Source organism: Nanorana parkeri, unplaced genomic scaffold (assembly GCF_000935625.1).
Source record: "Nanorana parkeri isolate BGI_ZX_2015 unplaced genomic scaffold, ASM93562v1 scaffold1328, whole genome shotgun sequence".
NCBI lineage: Eukaryota > Metazoa > Chordata > Amphibia > Anura > Dicroglossidae > Nanorana > Nanorana parkeri.
In genome coordinates, this window is record NW_017307596.1 from 60,180 (window position 1) to 81,413 (window position 21,234).

At 40.3% G+C, this 21,234-nt stretch overlaps 1 protein-coding gene across 4 annotated transcripts in view; it reads right to left on the minus strand.

The window, feature by feature from the left end:
• Positions 1 to 443: 443 nt before the first annotated feature.
• PCDH17 (protocadherin 17) overlaps positions 444 to 21,234 on the minus strand; it is a 221,797-nt gene continuing 201,006 nt past the window's right edge. For all 4 annotated transcript variants that reach the window (XM_018569390.1, XM_018569389.1, XM_018569391.1 and 1 more), the window contains one exon: positions 444 to 2,362. In XM_018569390.1, the coding sequence (XP_018424892.1) occupies positions 1,680 to 2,362 (683 nt within the window). In that variant the 3' untranslated portion in view covers positions 444 to 1,679. The remainder of the gene's footprint in view (positions 2,363 to 21,234) is intronic.

Consider the following 21,234-nt stretch of genomic DNA (forward strand, 5'->3'; position numbering starts at 1 on the left):
GGCTGCTAAGTCACTGCTACAAGTGGTGAGGTAGGTGAGCTGAGCTGCTGAAATGAACTTAAAAAACAACATCTGCATACACAGTAGAAGGAGGTCAAAGCCAGGATGATTTTCTTGCAAAGGCTGTGCAGTGTCAGGCAGGAATACTTAGGGAAGATCATGAGAACTGGGAGAAAGGTGCTTATTTTACCAGGTGGGATGCGGACAAATTCATCAAAAGTAAAGTTGTTCTTTAAAATACTTTCTGCTGGAATGATAAGGATACTATACTTCATGTTGCCTGCAGCTACAGAGGTCAGTGAGGACTTGTTTTAAAGTTTTTTTTAAAATAACTGCTTGTATAAAATATGTAAATATTTGAATGTCCATAGCCCTGACTACAGTTCTACTTTTAAATGTAAACTTTCACAATGACATGTTTAAGGAATATGTTTGTTTCTTGCTAACCTTGCTCCAACAGTCTTTTTGAACACATTTTGAACAGATTATGTACTATCCTTTTAAGACCATACATATAACAAGAGTTGTAGCTCTGAGGCACTGCTTCCCATAATCCACAGAGGGAAAAGGAAACAGGAAAACAAAAACTCATAGAGTTCGACAGCTACTGAGGCAACACTTGCCATTTACAATATAAGCCCAATTTTTTTTTCTTTTTGCAACACAACTATATATTAATTTAATAAAATACACAATATAGCTCTTATACACGCAACAATTTGGCTCATATGCACTAAAATTGCAAATAAATCATAAAAATATGTAATTTTGATGTAAACACTTTAAAATCTTCTTACATTTGCACATTTAAATGGTCATGTGATATTTGTTTTTAATGAATAGGACATCTTACTTTCCTGAGCAAATTTTAGTGTCCACAAATCAATTAAAAAAAATATTTCAATTTTATTGGTCAACTAAGTACTTTACTTTTAAATGGCAACAATATTTTTTTAAGATCCATTTTTTAGCAGTTGAAAAACATAATTATTTCCATATGCAAACAGCTGTTTATTTTTGTAGGACACTAAAATTCGAATTCAACACTTTTCGTACATAAAGTGAATTAGCGTATGCAAGTGCAGGACACAGTAAGTCGACTATATAATTTTTTTATATATATAACTATGTGTGGCATGGGAATGCACTACATGACACTGACAGGTTGAACTGGAAATTTTTTTGGAATGTTGATCATTTATATAGAAATGTTAATCACAAATGGGTGCTGATGCTTGGTGCAGCTAAGACTACAGCAAAAATTAGTTCGGACTTTAATTAGAAGCTAGTGATGTTCATTTAAAATCCACACATATATTAGTTAACCCTGTTAGGTAATGGGTTCTTTTCCTTAGCAAATTAAGTCACACCAACTACAATGGGAAGTTGCACAACTTCACAAGTAGCTCCAGTTTTGTTCCCTTTTACACCAGATTGTCAAATTCCACCACAACATATTTTTCTTGAATTTGTCCAAAAGTATTTTTTTGTCAAAATAAAGCCAGTGTAATTTGAGTAACAGAAAAAAAAGACAGTGACAAGAATTTGGGGGCACTTTAAACGTTCACTTTTAGCCACAAAGCAGCATCTGTCCATCATCTCCCCTGAAAATGTGCTGTACCAAGGGAAAACTGTATGTAACTTCAAAAAAGGCAAACACAATAGCCTCTCTGTCCATTTCACTTTCTAACAGCCACAGGTTCGCTGCCTCGACAGTCTTGCAAGAGCTTATCAATTTCTCTCACAACTTCCTCAGCATCCACGGACTCTCGCCCTAAATCACGGTTTGAATGCTCCAGGTGTTCCAAGACTGCGTCCATTTCACTTGAGTCTCGGCTCACTCTGGAGTGCACATCAGCAAATACACGAGCCATTGGGTCTGATGCGATATACTGAGGGTCCTTTGTCTGTTTACTAGGTGATATGTACTGACTTTCAGAGGACAGGTATTGATTGGTTGTTTCTGCCAAGACTCCTGATTTTATTTCACAGCCATTCAATGGTCCCTTAGTTGAGGCACAAGGCTCAATGCATGTCTTGGTTGGACTGCTAGATGCAGAGGGAACCTCTTGTAGCAGAGGACTCAGGGCACGCTTGGCTTTTAAATATGGTTTTACATTGGCAATGAGAATGGTGTGCTCTCGTTTGTCTTTCCCAAATGTACAAAATGTCTTTTTTCCAGTGGGATTCACAGTTTCATAAGTTTCAGTCTCAACATGAGCTTCCACAGTTGGAACAAAGAGATTTGTGCGATAATCGGCATTTTCAACCTGGTTTGCTGTAGGAAATTGCGGCATCCAACATCTGTCAGAATGGCCAAGGACTCGGCATTCATCTGTACAATTAACACACTCCTCTTGCTCTGTAAAACAAGAACATATTTTTATTTTAAGGTGCATAAAATACAATGAAAAGGCATACACAGGCCAGCCATATCCTCAAAAAAAAACAAGTTGTTAACATCAAAAATAAGATAAGAGGTAAGAGAGCTGTCCAAAAACTAATACTGTGAATAGTGCTACAAAAATGCTACTGAATGCTGCAATAGTGGTAGTTTTATGAATTGTTAATGGATTTGAGGTGATGTTTTGTAGTCACTGGTCTAACACATACTACTGTAATGGTCAGAGTTTGTGAGCCAGACAAAACTGACATCTAGGAAATTGAAAGATAACTATTTAAACTTCAAAAACAGCATTTAAAGAAAGTACTTAGAAGGCTCAGAAAAGTGTCAACTAGATACCTTGGAATGCAGTAAAAAGGCCAAAGCTGGTTGGTCACTTATTTTATGCTTGTTTATGCTAACTAGATAAAGCTGCATAAAATGCATACATGACCGAAATACAGTTTGCTTTGACTTCTTTACATAAAAAGATTTAAGTTAAGCGCTTGAGTTCCAGGTGCCATATTACCACAACACAGGGACATTGGCTATTTGTTGAATTGTCATTTTAAAATGGCAAAGAGACTCAGCAGCTCCTGTGGGTCCTGGCTAGCATCTAGGCTGTAACTGGTGATTTTCAGTGACAGCTGACATCCAACACTAAGCCCAGGAGCTGAAAGAATTAGCCCCTGTGGTTCTGATACTGCTACACATCGCTCCATATGAGCACTTGTAGCATATCACTGTTCTTTTAGGTTAGAGGCTTGGGGAGAGCTGCAGCAGCCCCAAGTTTAAAAGGTAAAAAAAATAAGAAGATAAACAAAATGCATACTATGACCTACATACAACTTATGACAAACACATTTGTTCTTGCATGCTTCACATTGTAGCATCAAAAAGGGAATACATCTCTCTTCTATAGTAAAGTGCACACATTCACTTTGAGCCTTACTTTTGGGGTAAATTTCTGGGGCTGTGTTAACTATGTAAATGGTAATTGTTTTCACTATTTCTTCCTAAATAAACCTAGAAAATTAAAAATACATATTATCTAATATATATCCAAATCTACTGCCTAAAAAAAACTCTATCAGTCCTGGGAAAAACAATGTATGATATATTAAAGGTAGACTACAAAAGCTAAAAGATATTAAGTGTGTAAAGAAGACATCACTGAAACAAAACAAAAAAGGCTCCAGAATTCAAGGGTGTTATAGAGTAAAAAAGGCTTGGTGGATAAGGTTTTATATATTACTGAATAAATGGTAGACCATGGTTAATTTTCTTCATCTATACATTGATAAACAATACAACCTTTTAAGAGTTAGCTAAAAATATTGCTGTAACTCAGGCTTTATACCATCTTTCTCATACATACATCACAAAATTGTACTACAGAAAATAAATTAACATTATTATCTGGTCTTGTGTCTTGAGTTATAAGTAAATAGGTGATCCTTTTTTCTGTACCGCAATCTGACTTGTAATCATTGCTACATTTAAAATTTGGAGGAGGAATATTTTGTTCAAAGCAATACACTGTTGTAGCTAGCTTTTGTACACGTACTTGGTTAACATCTTAAAATTCACGTTATTATGTATACACAGTAATCATTCTGAAATAGGTTCTCTCATACTTTATTCCTTTCCACTGGTAATAAAGCACTGAGCAACTGCGAAGCTGTCACCAGCCACACCCAGTGTCACATTATTAATTGGAACATGACCTGTTTTCCTGCTCCCTATCAATAGCACTAAAGGAGACTTTCCATCTAATTGCGCTGGTGTTCTAAACTAACTAGATATAGCTATAAATCAAAAAGACTCATTATACTATCATTTGAAAACCTGTGTCCGAATCTATTCTACATTTACTGATAGGTGAAACACCTAAATCATTGAAGAGGCAAGCTACTGTGAGCTGTCCAGGCTTCTAATTAGGACTATTCACATTGAGATTAGCAAGTGGCAAGTAAAAGTCTTACTTGGAAACAAATCATTTAAATACATTAAAGGGAATCTGCCATTAACAAAACTACTTGTGCAAGAAGTCTCCAATGAAAGCGGCAATGCTACAAACTCTGGCTGCATACTGGCCACAGGGGCAGTGAAGATGGCATTTTCACCACTAAGAGATATATACCTGCACTGGAATCAGTATGCTGCCCCAAAGAAAGCTGCTGTAGATGAAGGCTTTACACATAGGAGGTATTAATTGTCACTCTAGTTAGGATAAAAATCACAAATAAATCAACATTAAAAATAAGGTGTATCCACTTGATATTGTTTGTTCAACATGTGATTTATGTGGGGATGTGACTGGCAGCAAGGCAAGATGGCTGCAGTTTAAAAGATTTCTCTCTGACACCACCTTAAAAGATATGGAAAGATCTATAAAGAGTCCCTATATTCAGACATGATTTCCATTATGCACCAGCTCAAAACAGAAATCTCTGAAATAGGAGAAAGAGTGCACCACATTGAAAACAAAATGGATGAAGATGATCACATGATGATAATCTCCAACAGATCAAACTCAAGCTAGGAGATCTGGAAAATTGTTTACGCAGAAAACAAACCTCAAATCTAGTTACCATTATTATACAGGATTTATATAGCGCCAACAATTTGCTCAGCGCTTTACAAAATAGTGGAGACAGTACAGTTACAATACAATTTACAGTACAATACAGTTTCAGAACAATAGGGTTACCATCAGAATTGGTAACTCCTGCAACAATAACCACACGTCTGCCTTCTGTACCTCTGAATGAAATAATCACAGGTAGAGCACACAAGCTACCTAAACCAGCTCACTTGCCTGAGAAATTACCCAAAGATGTATTTGCTCACATACACTTTTATAATACAGTACAAACAACTCATGCTGTGTCCAGGGACACCTCAACATTATTTTATGCAGGCATTACTCTACACTAATCTCTCAGAAATCACAATTACGGCTAGGAAGAAAATGCTAACTGTTACCTGTTAAATCTCTGTGAAATCATAATATGCCCATCATGAGGGGGTGCCCCATCAACATCATTGCCATCAGTAATAAAAAAAAACATTTCCTCAAATTGCATTCCTCATTAAAAAAATCTGACCTCGTTCCAAACTCTGAAAAATGTCAGAGGTCCTCCACAAAGAATACTTGGGAATACTTCAATGCTCTGGCGCCTTGTGTAGCACCTATACAGAACTATTTTAATCCCCATCAACTTTTTTTAGGTGAAAAATCCTGTACTGAAAATTTGTGTTGGATTTAAGTCTTAACCTGTTCCATTACTTGCTTTATTTTTTTTTTCTGTTTATACCATTTAAGATCTGCATCGGGTACAATTACTAACCATTAACGTGACACTAAACTCAGGAGTTAATGCGCAACGCGAAATCCACAAAAAACGCGCATATTTGATACGCCTAGGTGTGAACCCAGCCTTACTATTAACAAAAATGTAGCTTATTTGTGCCTCACTCAGCTGTAGATCTTCAAATTATCTCTGACATCTTAGTGCTGTCCATCCATCTGTAAGGTGGCTAGTTTTGTTCTCCATGGTGCTTGTGTGTGTTGTAAAGTAGCCACCACTCCAAGCTCACTCCTGTGATGGACTTGTTGTTGAAATTTTATTATATGGACTCATGTGGACATTTTTATAATAAGATGTGTGTGTGTTCTATAGGTTGTCATCTGTCTCCCTATGTTGGATTTAACCAAGGGACGCTACCGTCAGTATTCAACCTTCTCATGGGCTTAGAGACATGTTCGCGGTGTGTGGGCGTTTGCCGGTTTGCGAGTATCAAGCGCAATGCGCTGGGCTTATTGCCGGCGAACGTCTATACACATTAGCAAAGCGGAGTCTGCATAAAGAGAGATACATACTATATTTCTGTTGCGGCTGCGCTATCCCTTTTTGGATACATATCTGCTTTTACGAGAAGACATTGATATCTGCCTTGTCAGTATACTGGTACCGTACATTGACAATAGCATTAGCAATGTCCCCGAAGATAGTCCCAAACCTGTACGAACAAAATAGAATGATCTTACTAGATACTGGTCACTCTGAGCAGTATTGAATAGGGTCCATGCTGACTAAGATGGCGGATGTACATACATGTGGCTGGTTGGGGCAGTGTACATGACTCAGCACATCATAGTTAACACTAGTGAGTCATGTGCACTTCTCTGCTCATGCACGTGGGTGCCCTCCCCTTTTCTGTTGTCACTTCCTGGGATGTCATTGTGCATGAAGGAAATAGTAGGCTGTTGGGGCCTCCCTTTCCTGTTGTTACCCTTTTGTTGCTATATAAATAAACAGAGCTAGTGGTCAGGGCCACTTGAACACAGAAACTCCAGCTTGAAGCAACACCTTGTCTTGACTCTACCTGGCACTACAGAAGTACCTTCGTTTCTTGTACAAAAGAGCTGAATACAACAGGCTTTTAAGCGCAACGGAATTGTTTGTGCTTGGCACACTTTGATGCTGAAAGTACACCTTTAGCGCGGCGTGGATTTGTGCGTTCAGCCCAAGCGAATTTCCATAACAGACTACAATCTCAATACAAATTAGTAAAGTAAATGTGAGATTGTAGTTCATCACAGGAGTCTGTCATGTCCTTCTCACACCACTCATATTTGAGAATTAAGATATTTGTACAGAGACATGGGTATTTAAAAACATTCAAGATACCCATCTGATGTCCTTTTAACATAAACAAATCACCACTTATCTAAAAAGGACCTTTTTGACCTTAATGCAACTTTTGGCATGGATGTATTCAACTGTGGAGACTTGGTGTTTCTCTATAAGAAATTTGAGCCTGGGTACATGGTAACATATGCCTTAGTCTAAAAGATCTGAGCAAAAGTTTAACAGACATACAAACCTCAGCACAACTGTTTGCAAAAAATGAAACTCTTCCATGATATATGCTTTTCTGCACAAAGCATACCTTAAATAAGAACTTCATTAACATAGTCAGTGACTACTTGGCAACCATTGTAAACGTTGGCATATAGAGTGCAATGGTCAGGAGTTTGTCATATAAAGCCCAGCATACAGAGTGCAGTGGTCAGTTACAATAGAACTCCAGGCAAAAATGTTTATTTTTTAAATCTGCTGTGTAAAGAAAGTTATGCTTTGAGAGCCACATTATATTGTTGTACTTTCTTTAATATTTACAGTTACATTCATGTTACATAGTACAGCGTGCACTTTAATTCTGCTGCAGCTATGAAAGCTTCAATTCACATACATGGAAGCCACAATGTCAATGAGCTGCCCTGCGCTCCTGTTGCCAATTCACAAAATGATTTGTATTTTGTAAGCAATTCACAAAGTATTGGTTTTGGTGGACTCTGAAAAAATGATGTGCTCAATGTAAAAACAATTGACTAGAGGCATAACCCCAAAGCCCTGCTCATCTCAAAAACACTAACAGGGTTATTCACAAAAGTGTGAAGAGTTTGGAGAAGGCTATTGCATTGAAAACTTTATCAGAAAATCCTCCTCCAGTGGTACAGAACTCCAAACTTATTAGCCAACTTCAACATGTGCTATTTGCACCTGTTTTGCAATTCATTAATATGTGGAACAAGGTCCATGTTTGTTCACATTCTCTCCAAGTGTCATTCTAGCTTCTGGAATTCCTTCTTCAATCTTTTGAATGGCATAACAGCCATAATAATTCAGCCTTCCCTATCCCTGGCCTTATTAAGTTTAGGCATAACATTCTTTCCCTCCTGCTATAAAACAATAGCTTCTCATTTTCTTTACATGACTGGGCTAACCGTCACTAGCTAATGGAGATAAACGTTCGTTCCTAGCATCTCTGAAGTTATTAACAAAGTTAATGTTCAAGCTCAATACATAAGACTGAAAGCTTACAAGAATGATTTCCATTGAAAAAGTCACTTCTAATGGGAAGCCTGGTTATCCCACTCCAAAGTAAAACCAACTATGTAAAGTATTTTCTGTCCCCTACTTTATCTTCTGATGCTTAGATAATGTCATTTGGTTTGAAGCGCTGGCTCATATTACAATCTGATGTAATCTGTATTGTATTTAATTTCCTGTTTTCTTTTATTTGCCTACTTGATGGAGTTTTGTACTGTACCCATGTACTGTTAAAATCCAATAAAGTCTAATTGTAAAAAAGAAAATAAATACGAATGTAGTAAGTATCTATACTGAAATTTGGAGAGAACTAGTTACCAGTAGACATTTGTAATAAATGTCCACACGGTTACAAATTACTGTATTGATTGTTTTTGTATTATGAGGTAAGGCTACAATATTATACCAATTTAAGACTGGAAATTTAGATCCCTTCAAATGCCTATTCCTGACTTTTTTTAAAATACCTTTTCTGGTGGCTGCACTCATTGGTATTCTTGCATTTAAGAATATTCCCTTATTGATCAGATGGCACAGACTGTAATGCTAGTATTTTGCAACAAAAAACAACCCACAAAGGGTAAATTTATATGCAGACATACTTTAGGGCATGTTATAAACTGACATCCGAAAAAATGCTTTTCCTGCCAAAAACTAAATACAATATGCAGTCACATGTACATAGCTTTTTGCATGGTTTATAGATACAGTTTGTGTTTTTGCCTTAAGTTTAACTTTGTCTGTCATTGCAGAAATTTAGGTCATTCTCTCTCTCTATTGTAAAACACTTACATAAAATTTAAAGACAAAAGAAACACCCTGTTTAATGGACTCAACAAACTACGCCCAATACTGATAATGTATTAATAAATTCTACAATCACCATTTGCTTCTTCTAATACAAAATGTATATATTGAAGAAAGAAGAAATAACTAAAAACCATGGTAATCCACAAACATTAACCACCCAATATCCCATTTACCACAGAGACAATTTCCCCACTGGATGTCATTTGACTTTAATACAAAATGTATTCAACGAAGAAAGATCGAAATAACTAAACACCATGGTAATCTACAAGCATTAAGAGCTCGTTCACACCAGATGCAGTGAATTCTGGCCCGATTCTGGCCGGTTCCCTATGTTGTGGGGCAGGACGGGGCGTGATGGTCCATTTAAGTGAATGGCACCGTAGCCACGCCCTCTTGCCACACGCGATCACAAGGCACATTATGCCTGCGGTTCGGTCCGATCAAAATAGTAATTGAAGCATTTTGTTCAGACCAGACTGGACCGCAGGCATAATGTGCCTTGCGATTCCATGCGGCCGATTGCATTGCGGCCGGAGGGCGTGGCTACGGTGCCATTCACTTCAATGGATCACCACGCCCCCTCCTGCCCAACAACATAGTGAGCCAGCTGCAATGTGATGTAGTGCGTTCTGGCCAGAATCGGGCCGGAAAGCACTGCTTCTGAGGTGAACGAGGTCTAACCCCCCATGTCGCCTTGACCACAGACACGATTTCCCCACTGAATGTCATTTGACTCCTATGTAATGTCCAAATCGCCATATCTTATATATAGCTCTTGTGGGAATTATATTATAACCAGAGTGATAACTGTGCCACTCACGTTTACCATTAAAAGAAATGCTCACTTCAATCAAAAGATACTGAAAACAAGTATGAATAACTATATGAAAAAACATAGAAATTGAGCTTTAATTTTCTTATTCAAGGAGAAAAATAAAAATAATGATATGCATGTTCTGCTTTTTATAACTGCTTGATTTAGCTGAGGTTTTTAATTTAGCTTGATGACAAACACTCCAGCTACAACGATGGGTTACATCAAATGTTTTCTCTTTTTATGCTCATTTGTATGTTCCTTGATGAGTAACATTCTAAAGAAAATCACTGTTGTATAGTAACTCCATGGGAACACTAAACTATGCAAGTATAATGGGATTTATGCATAACAAGTGTGCAGGTTATCACTAGGTCACAGATGGCAGCACAACTTGAAAATGAAAATGACACGTTAAGCATTACTGAATCATATTACACCTCCTGTCTACTTTGTTATTCCATCACAAATAATAGAACACACTCTAAATTTATAGAGGGCACATTTCATTAGCATGGATACACAGAGTGACACTGGTGGCCGTCTTACACATGACCTTATTATACATATAATGTCACCTTTAAACCCCTACACTCCAAAAAGTGCAAGAGAAAAAAAGAGGAATGTGTTTCTTTTAAAAGACATTAAATAAACAACATGCTAAATAAACTCAATGCTACATTATGCAGCATTTGGTAGATAGGCTTTCGAGTAGTAATTCCTTAATGCAACAAAAAAGCACAATAAAAATAAAATATATGAAAATTATGCTAAGTCACTCTTACTGGAGTTTCTGCATTTCATTTTGAATGGCAATACAAAAGGCATAATCCATGCTGTGACATTTTCAACAACCTCTTATAACGTGAATCCAAAGGAAGGCAAGAAATTTGTCATGGAACAATGCGCACGTTACTGCACTCACTGTGCTATATATCTGCATTCTCAGGAATGTTACAAATGCTGGCGGTCATATATGACCTTGGTGGCTGTTTAAGTTATATAAGCCATCATGCCAGCAGCATTTTACTTTGTACAACATTATATAGGATAAATACTTCATGAGCAAATACTCAGGGGATACAAACAAGTATCATGAATACATTTTGCAAGTAATATACTTCCATACCTATACTCTACATTAATTCTCTCTTTTTCCTACTTTATGGGTATGTATAACAATCTCTCTAGCGTTATAAGGTGAAAATATCTTAAGCATATTTAAAAAGTTAAAATATCTCTGTGTAAATTTATGTTAGCAGTGTATATTGGGTGCTCGCTGTACTGGTTATATGAAAATAGAGAAATTCAAAATCAAATTGTGTACTATGCATTCATTTTTAGAAAACATCATCTCCAGTGAAAACCTTTTTTTTTAGGGCCAATTGCGCCCTTTTTTAAACATTTAGTGTATTATTTAACTAAATGCAAGATGAAATAACCCACCATAGTCATGTGTTGAGCTTCTTTGCACACCAAGCCATAATTCTTGTAGAGCCCTGCTAAATCTGCAGGTTTATGTATATGTATACGGTGTTGGGCTACCTTTAGATTCCAATAACGAAAGATATATTTTAGTGATGCAATATTGCATCTACATTGCTCTACCAATAATGCTATCAATAACTACCTTTCAAAAGTTTTCCTTTTTATTATAACTTTTATTGTCCTTTATTTATAAATCACCAAGATATCATTTAGCCCTGTACATTATATAATAGAAGGTGCAGTTTACAGATTCCTGACAATACAAATGCATGACACAAGGAAAAGAGGATCCTTTAGGAGCTTGCAATCCAAAAGGTGTGGAAACACAAAATAGACAAGGGAGATAGCAGTAATGGTAGGTTATCCAAGTTGGTTACTTGGTGATAAACTGTTGGGGGTAGAGAGGAAGACGCCTAACCAATTTTTAAGAGGTAGGTTTTGAGGGATTAAAGATTTTAATAGTGGAATCCCCTTTATATGATGACTCAGAAAACAAATTTCCTCTCACAAATTCTGTAGCAATGCATGAACTGTGGTTACTAGTAGAAGGACATTAACAACAGGTTAGTAGAGAAGTTGAGAGGGCAGTTTGATAGGTATTTGTGTGTAAGGCCAGATATATATAGTAGATAAGGTGTGAGCTGTAGAGTATTTTGAAATCTTCCTGAATATTCAAAAATCAAAAGTGGTGGAAGAGATGAATAAGTCTTGCTGTAACAAACAAGACAATAATAGTAATAGATAGTGGGAGAGAGTAAAGTGTTTGCCTTTTCATTCAGGAAGATGTTGCAGCAGTTATGGTATTATAAGAGCATGCACAAGGAAGTGGTGGTGTTTTGAATTAGTAAGGTCTGTATTTTACAAATGTGACAAATGAACAGACAAGGTTTGGAGTTGTTCTAAACAGTGAGCTCTGCCAAAGAGAGATGGTATGAACAGAAAAGTAATAATTCAATACTCAGACATTCGTGCTTAGGTACACTGTACTTGAGGCACTGATTACTTGGGTACTCATGTACATGGCATGGTGTATAACAGGATAAGACTCAATTAAAGAAAACTCAGAAATAGTATTAAATGTGATATGTATAGAAAAAAATCTATGTGTGGGTGCTGTCTTTAATGCCAAGCCAGTCCAAAGTCTGCAGCAGCATAGGGTGATTCACAGTAATAAATGCAGAAGTGAGGTCTTGAAGGAGCAACACAGAAAAGTCAACTGTTGATTTGGCTCCATTGAGGTCAATCTAGGGACAAAATTTAAGTGAAATAGTTTGATACATATATGTAATTATAGCAGATTACATTATATTGTGTGTATTCTGTGTAAATGTCATGTTTGCACTTTTGAATTTCCCGCCGGCTCCGCCCCCGCTGTGACGGGCGAAAACTAAACTAAAAAGCCAAATTCCGGCATCGGCCGGGTGCACACACCAGAGGACACCGCGGGTTCACAGGGACAAAGTGACACTTTTGCGCAATCCCGAGTGTGGCTCGGGGTTACCGCTCTTGGTACTGAAAATTAACCCTGAGCCACACTCTGGAATAACGCCAGGGAGGTTACCTTGACTATTCCTTATACAGCGGATCATATTCTCATTACTGTCTTACCATGCCTTGTTCTGCACGTGTGTCTTGTGCGCTGTGCCTTGTGTCTTTGTGTGGTAGCTGCCATGTTGGTAGATACAGAGCTTTGCTTCCTCATGTCAGAGCCTCCTAGAAAGGAGAACAGTGAGCAGCACAGTAGTGACATCACCAAATCTCACCCCAAATCTCCTGAGAATAGTAGCTAGAGGCAGCAGTGTCTCAGATCTCACCATGTTGACAAATAACTGTAAGGCTGTGGGCAGAGCAGTGCCTAGGCACCTATCAGGAAGCATGCTGCTACATTTTCAAAGTACGTCTTAGGCACAATTAACATTTTGAAATATTCCCTATAACATGGTAAATGTTCACTTTTTGAGAGCCCACTTTTGGGAAGGACCTGACTAAATAGTAGGTGAGATTACTAACAAGTAAATGTAGTAATAACCAAGGCTCACATTCTCATAGAACACTGACAAGTTTAACTATACAATTGTCCATATTATAAAAAAAAGCTCTTGCACCTTGCTAAAGCAACGTGTACTTGTAATCGTATATTCATATATATCTGTTTACACAACTTTCACACGCAAAATAGAGTGCTAAGTTTGGAATAAAAAGCAATGGTAAAAGAAGAGCAATTTTGTTTTATAAAAGCATATAAGGTCTTTTCATTTTACAGTGCATTGCAACATAAGACTGTTAGGTAGTTACTTCAACAAAGCATGTCCACATTTTATTACTGTAACTTAGAGTATAAAAGCGACAGATGGTATTTGTATCGAAAACATTTTGTGACACTTAAAAAAAAAAGTTTGTTACAACAATATCCTTTTATGTGTATGAACAATAACAAAATGTTTAATTGGGTTTTGACGACAGGATGTGTACTTCCTCCAAAACATTTTTATTTTTCATTTTGCCATATCTATTTTTACAGATTGTAAACAATATAGCAACTTCAGCTATGATGCACTAGGATGCAATTCTCAGGAGCTAAAATTACAGCAACAATTGGTTTAGCCAGATGGTATCACTGATAAAACCATTATATTATTCTGTCTCTCACATATCGGGGAAGTCACAATTTTCAAAGTGAATTACTGTACAGCTTAACCACTTCAAGACCAGGTGTTTAGACCCCCTTCCTGGCCAGGCCATTTTTCAGTATTCAGCGCTGCGGTACTTTGACTGACGTTTATTCCGTCATGCAACGCTGTACTGAAATGAATTTTATACCATTATGTCTGAGGGCGTGTCTGAGCGGACGTCTAGAGACGCCCGCTCAGATCGAGAGAGCTCCTGGTCGGCCGTTTTTTTACTACGGCCGGCCCGGAGGTAGTTAAAGATCTCTTTGCAGCTACATTGTAAGTGACTATATTTGTATACTGAATAGACTACTGCTTACTGCCTGGTAACAGTGGATATTTGCAGACTGTTGGATCTCATTTTTTTGCTCACGTTAGTTATCTATTGATGTGTTATCTGCTGTCAAATCTATTGATTGCAATAAGCAAACACCTTACCATGATGTGAGTGTGTCAGTGTAAATGGCTATGGTTTACAGCTACATGTAAGTGATTATTCAATTGGACATGCTTAATTAACTATGTGTGACACTGTGGAAAAAGCCAAGTAGTAACGTTTTAAATCCCAGTTCTGTCTTTCTTAAAGCTGAACTCCAGGCAAACAGCTACATACACAGATAAAATACATACAGTATATGAGAGCTATTTTACATGCCAAAGGAATTGTATTTATCCATCTTGTTTTGATATTTACACATCTCTGCCACACGGCACAGCCCTGCGTAGCAAGAAGCAGCAGACTCATAAGCCTCTCTCTATTTTACTCTTTCCACCTATCAGCATGCTCTTTGCATGTCAGTACTACTCATTAGCTCCTTGTTCTACCCCTTCATCCCTTAGTCTGAGCTTTGCTATAGAGGGACTACAAGAGGTCAATAGTCAAATTCGGGTACTTACACCACCGTGTTAAAAAAAATAATATATATATATATATATTTAAGGATGTATTAATGAATACAGAACTGCATTATATCTGAATTAAATTTAAAACACCAAAGCATAGAAGATACGCTAGAGAAAATGTTAAAGTAGATGTGAACCCAAATCAATAAAATGTCATATTTTCTTTAATATGGTAATATGAAAAGTCATTTTCAATTTTTAGTTTGCAACTTTCCTTAAAATAATACCTGGTAATTCTGCCATAGTCATTCTTGGTTAGGCATTTGCTGTTATAGGGTGAAAACACTCTGCTCTGTCACCCGATTCCTTGCATTTGTTGTCACATTCATTTTCAGCACAGACTATAAGTGGCCATGCCGATACTCATTAAGCATGTGTGTTCTTTCATTGTCATCAGCCTGAGCAAAGACATGCAGCCTCTGCTGGAGTGAGCTAATGTAGACAGGAAGTGGCTTCAAAAAGGCTGCAGGAGATCATCAGCTACTAAACCAACAGGAGTAACAATCGATTGCTAAACAGAAGGGAAAAATGGCTACCTGTGGCGTAAGCTGCACAGGTAGCATGCAGCAGCATCTTATAGCAGTTAATTGCATGACTAAAGCATTGTGCCTTCATGCAAAATTGATCACCACAAGATGCTCCTGCATGCTACCTGTGTAACTTAATAAGGAACTATTTGTTCCATCTGTTTAGAGATTAATTGTTACTCCTAGCTATTAATCACGAAGAAATTGTAATAGCACAATTAAACTACTAAAATCTGTGCAGCTCTAGAACTATGAGAACGTAATCTTACTTATCTATTAGTTTTAACCACTTGTTAACCGGGGTATTAAACCCCCTTTCTGCCCAGGTCATTTTTCCGTATTCAACGCTGCAGTACTTTGACTGACATTTATTCCGTCATGCAACGCTGTACTGAAATGAATTTTATACCATTTTTAGGGACAGGTGGAGCTTTCTTTTGGTGTATTTAATTTTTTATTATATAATGAAAAAAGGACGGAACATTTTGAAAACTAAACTGTTTTCCCTTTATGTTATAAAACATTTATCAGCACCCACATTTTTGGTAAAATATAAAATATGGGGGGGCGTGGCTTGGCAATGGCCGTGTGAGCTGTGCTTTTTTTTCTGCTCCCGGCTCGACTTACTAGAAAAGGAACAACAGCTGCACATTCATTGTTTCTGGCACTATGAGGAGAAGGGGCAAGTCAAGGGGATCACAATATACCCCCAAGACTGCCATTAAGAGACTCTTTGTGACCCCCACGTACCTCCCTGAGGAGCGCCCCCCTCGTGTGAGGCCGAGGTCTACAAACGCCGGAGAAGCCTCCACGCCGACCGGCCTAAATTACGGAGCGACCCCCTCCGACGAGGAGACATCTCCCTCCCCTTCCACCGAGGGAAACCGCCCGCCCCACCAGGAGACCGAGGCACAAGACAGCCGATCTGATTCGCCGCCGGACACCCCTTGCGAGCTGGTGACAGAGCCGGGGAGATCTGAAGAGAGGACGCGGCTGCGATCCACAGGCCGCGGTGACGCCATCGCACCCGAGATGACGGGGAATCGGGACCCAAATGAGAACAGGACCTCTCCGACTGCACCCCGCGGTAAGAAAACAGAGCCGGGAGATCTGAGGAGAGGACGCGGCTGCGATCTACAGGCCGTGGTGACGTCATCGCACCCGAGATGACGGGGAATCGGGACCCAAATGAGAACAGGACCTCTCCGACTGCACCCCGAGGTAAGGGGCTTAATAAGGCTCTCCCCCCCCCATCCCCACAAGGACCAGACACCCAAACTGCCCTGCACATCCAGGGAGCCAGCGGACTGGTCCCTCCCCCCAGTGATGGACGCTACTGAAGATTCCATGGGCTCATGGGGATCTGAGCCCATATTGCGCTCCCTTCAGAACTCTCCAGCAGGGGCTCCAGAGTTCTCCCCCTCTCCTGGGATACTGGATGCCGATCTTAGGCGCCTTCTCGGTGCTCTTCCCACTAAAGCGGACCTGGCCTCCACCTTCCCTACTAAAGCAGACTTCGAATCTTTTGCTACCCGCATTGAAACTGCATACAAGCAGGACCTAGCCGAAGTTAAGCAGGAACTCTCCACCATTACCTCGCAGGTTGCCTCAGTGGAACATACGCAATCTGACCTTCTCCGCAGGGTCACTACCCTAGAGACCGCCCAATCCGCATCTCAACAACAACTGTCTGCCGCTGTCCTTCACTTAGACGACTTGGATAATCGGGGCAGGCGGAATAATGTGCGCATTCGGGGACTCCCTGAATCTACTGGCCCCTCGGACCTCCGGGCCACTGTCCGGGATATTTTTAACCTCTACTTGGATAACCCTCCTGATACGCCCATTGAGATTGACAGGGCGCACAGGTCCCTGGGTCCCAGAGCTCACAGGCCGCGAGATGTGATCTGCAGAATAAATGTTTTCGCTATTAGATGACATTATGCAGTGCGTGTGGCATAAAGGACCATTAGACTTTGATGGTGCGACTATCCAGATATATCCGGATCTCTCCAGGCGCACCCTACTTATGAGGCGTTTAATTCGACCACTACTGGAGGCTATACGACACTCGGGTGCTACCAACAGATGGGGTTTCCCGTTCCATCTGGTGGTTCGGAAAGCGGAAACTACCTTTACACTGAAGACTCCTGCGGATCTTCCTGCTTTATTCACCTTCCTGGAAATTGAATGTGTCGCGGTACCGGACTGGCTCCACCCCTCTCTAGAATCGACCGGGGTGCACCCACGCAATCGAGATGGCCCCCCCCCGGAACACCACTCCATACCGAACACGCTCCACAAGCAACATTTCCAACAGCCCTCGTAACACTACTAGGAGGGCGGGACTCCGTACTGGACCCCCGAATGCCCGAGAGGCCTAACTCTCACTACCGCTGTGACCCTTCTGGACTGAGCCCCCTCCCTGTACCACTCCCCCTTTCATGGTAGACTACCATTTATTTCCTCCAGGTACTTTGTTGTGCTCTGTTTTCTTCTGACAGGACTGGGGGAGGGCGCCTGGACCTTCGAGATGGACTATCCCACCATGTTACATCCTCCCGGAGGGGAACCACAGGAGAGGTACCTAGTTAGTCAGGTGGCGAGTTCCCCCCCTCCCCCCAAGTTTATGGGGGGTGGATTGAGAACGGGACCACCCTACATTTACTTCCTCAATTATACATTCATCTGTTTATTGTCCCCAGGTACCCACGGGATGGGTGGTTGACCTCTCCCCTTCCAGATATGTAGCAACATATATAGTATGTATACCTAAGTCCAACCCACATGCCCCCTCCTTTGTCATGTTTCCTCTGCAGTTTCTAGGTGTCGGCCTGGAGACACGGGGACCAGGTCCCTGGCCTTAGACGCCCCGAGCGACGACGACCCCCCGGATGTCCTGAGCCCTAGAGCCGGGACACGTGGGCACTCGCACGCATGGGTTAACGAACCCTCTTTCGGCTTTATTGCTGGTCCGCTGCAGAGCGTGACCCTGGGATCTGGGACCCAAGGGACCCCCCACGCACTCCCACGTACCTATACTTCTTCCGATCACGGAACTACAGTGGTGGAGGGGAGCAGGAATTGCCAAGGGTGGATAGATATAGAGTACGCAAAGACTTGATATTGTTGTTTGGGGTCTTTTTCTGCTCTACTGCGATCCTCACTATATCACTATGCAATTCACTATGTGTTCACTGAAGTGCCCTTATATGTTCTCTCATGTTCTTGTTGATGTTCCATAATGTATTATGCAAGTATACCGTAAGTCGATGCCCGGAGCTATGACATGGCTCTGTGACCTTTGCCTTAAGCCTATTCCCCCATTTAGACCCTGAACACACCGGAGGTTTCCCCCCTGGTGTAGTTCCTGTTGAGGATTCTCCTCCCTTAGCTTTTTGTCTTTGTCGCCCATTCTTCTACCCCTCCCCCCTTCTTCTCTTTTCCCATCCCCTTCTCTTCCCTTTCATCCCCTTTCCCCCCTTCTACTTCTTCTCCCTTGCCCCCCACTCCCCCCTCCCCACCCTTCTCTCTCCCTTCCTTCCTCCCCCCGGGCCCCACGGACGGTGATCTGAGTCCCTGGAGAGTTGCTCTCTACGTCCGCCATGCCAGTGACAGCGGCCACCTCGCTAGCTTCCCTAAATTCAAAGGGGCTGAACACACCCGAGAAGAGATCTATGATCTTGCAGGAGTTTAGGAGGTTGCGAGCCGAAATTTGCTTTGTTCAGGAGACCCACTTCCGGACAGACCAGGTCCCCAAATTCCACAACTGCTACTACCCCCATGCCTACCATTGCTCCACGCCAGATACTAAAACTAAAGGGGTGAGCATCCTTCTCCATCGTAACTCCAACTGGAAACTAATGGACACGTGGTCTTGCCCAGAGGGGAGGGCCCTGTTTGTCAAAGGGACCCTAGGCGGTCAACTTTGCACTTTTGCTAATCTATACCTCCCTAATGTACATCAGATTTATGTTTATTACCTGTATTGTTTGTAAAAACAAAAAATTTACATAAATAAAGAATTTATAAAAAAATATATATAAAATATGGGGTCATGTCAGGTAAATAGACACCAAACATGTCAAGCTTTAAAATTGCGCACACCTGCGAAATCGCAAAAACTACCATGCCTAAAAGTTTCCACAGGCGATGTTTTAAAAGCTTGTACCACTCATCAATTTAGTGTTATCAGTGATTAATAGGCCTAGAATTATTGCTCACACTGCAACATTCGCAGCGATATGCAAAATGTGTGGCGCAATGGATGTTTTCGCACATAGGCGCACCTGGCACGTATTTACATTATGAGTGCGTGCACGTGGGGGTGGGGGACTTAAAACATTTTGGGTGTTTTGTATTTTTTTATGTGGGACTTTAAGTTTTTTTTTTAAACTTAACTTGATTGCTATCACATAGGGTGCTAACAAGCCCCCTATGTGATAGCCATTATACACTGGCAGGTCCTCTTTATGGAGCCATCAGGGGTCTCTAAGACCCCTAATGTAACCTAGGGACCCCCAAAGAAGCTGATGAAGCAGAGAAATGACAGCTAAAGGCGCTCTGCCTGTCCTGGGCTCGCAGGAGGGACAGTGGAGCCCGGGATACCAGCAGCAAATGGGGGGGGGGCATGGCAGCAGAGGGGGCCCGCCTTGCACGGTCATACAAGTGATCGGCCGGCTGCTGAGCCGGCCAAACGCTTATAAAACAGCAGTTACCGGCTGTTTAGATTCCCGGTGGGGTCCTCTTTGCGCAACCAGGAAGTAAATCACGTAAATGTACACCCACCTGCCGGAAGCATCTGCTGTCCGCCCGTAATTTTACAATGGGCGGACGGCAAGGGGTTAATACATACTTCTATATACTAAAGATAAACATATGGGACAAGGTGTTTGTTCTTAATACAAACAAACAACATCCTCTATTAACACTAGAAGGCAAAGAAAGTACTTATGAGAAAGGTGAATCATAGTATAGACAAGTCCACACTTGCACATACTGACACATTGAGGAAAGGATATACACTATTAGATTTTATGACTAAACTAAATTCTGGGGCTGTGGTTGAAAAAATTATCCTTTAGCCATCAGTAATTCATTTTTAAATTACAGGAAGAAACCTCTTTTGGTTGATCAGAGACTAGCATTAGTTCTTAAAGATATGATATGTGTTCAAAAAGTTAGCTAGAAAGAGCTAAAAAAGGAAAATAATAGACATCAATGTTTTATAAGGACACTCTCAAGTGAAAGTGAAAGGTTTCAGTGGATCTCTGAATGAGACTATCCATGCATCCCTCTGCTTCCTGCTTAGGGCTCATTTACACAATGTCCGTTAAGCTGCGTTTTTTCTGTATACCACTGCACATGTATGCTGTGAACGGGGTACATAGAAAATCTAGTATAAGCATTAACATGTTAATACAGTATCATTTATTAAGTATTTTTAATTTATTTTAAAGCCTTAAGTAATTTTGAGTATAGTTAAATCTACAACTTTCATTAAAATTATACCTGGTGATCCTTCCACGAAAGTGCTTGTTAACCCTTCCAGTTATAGGGTAATAATGTTTTTTTCCCAGTCTGCCAATTGCACTCTGACATTGACACCCACACATTGACGCATGCTTCCAATTGACACTACAAATTGCCAGTTTAAAAAATGTATCTAAACTCAAAAGCAAACATTTTAAATATTGCAGCTGACCAATCCTGAAATATGGTGGCTGAATATGAT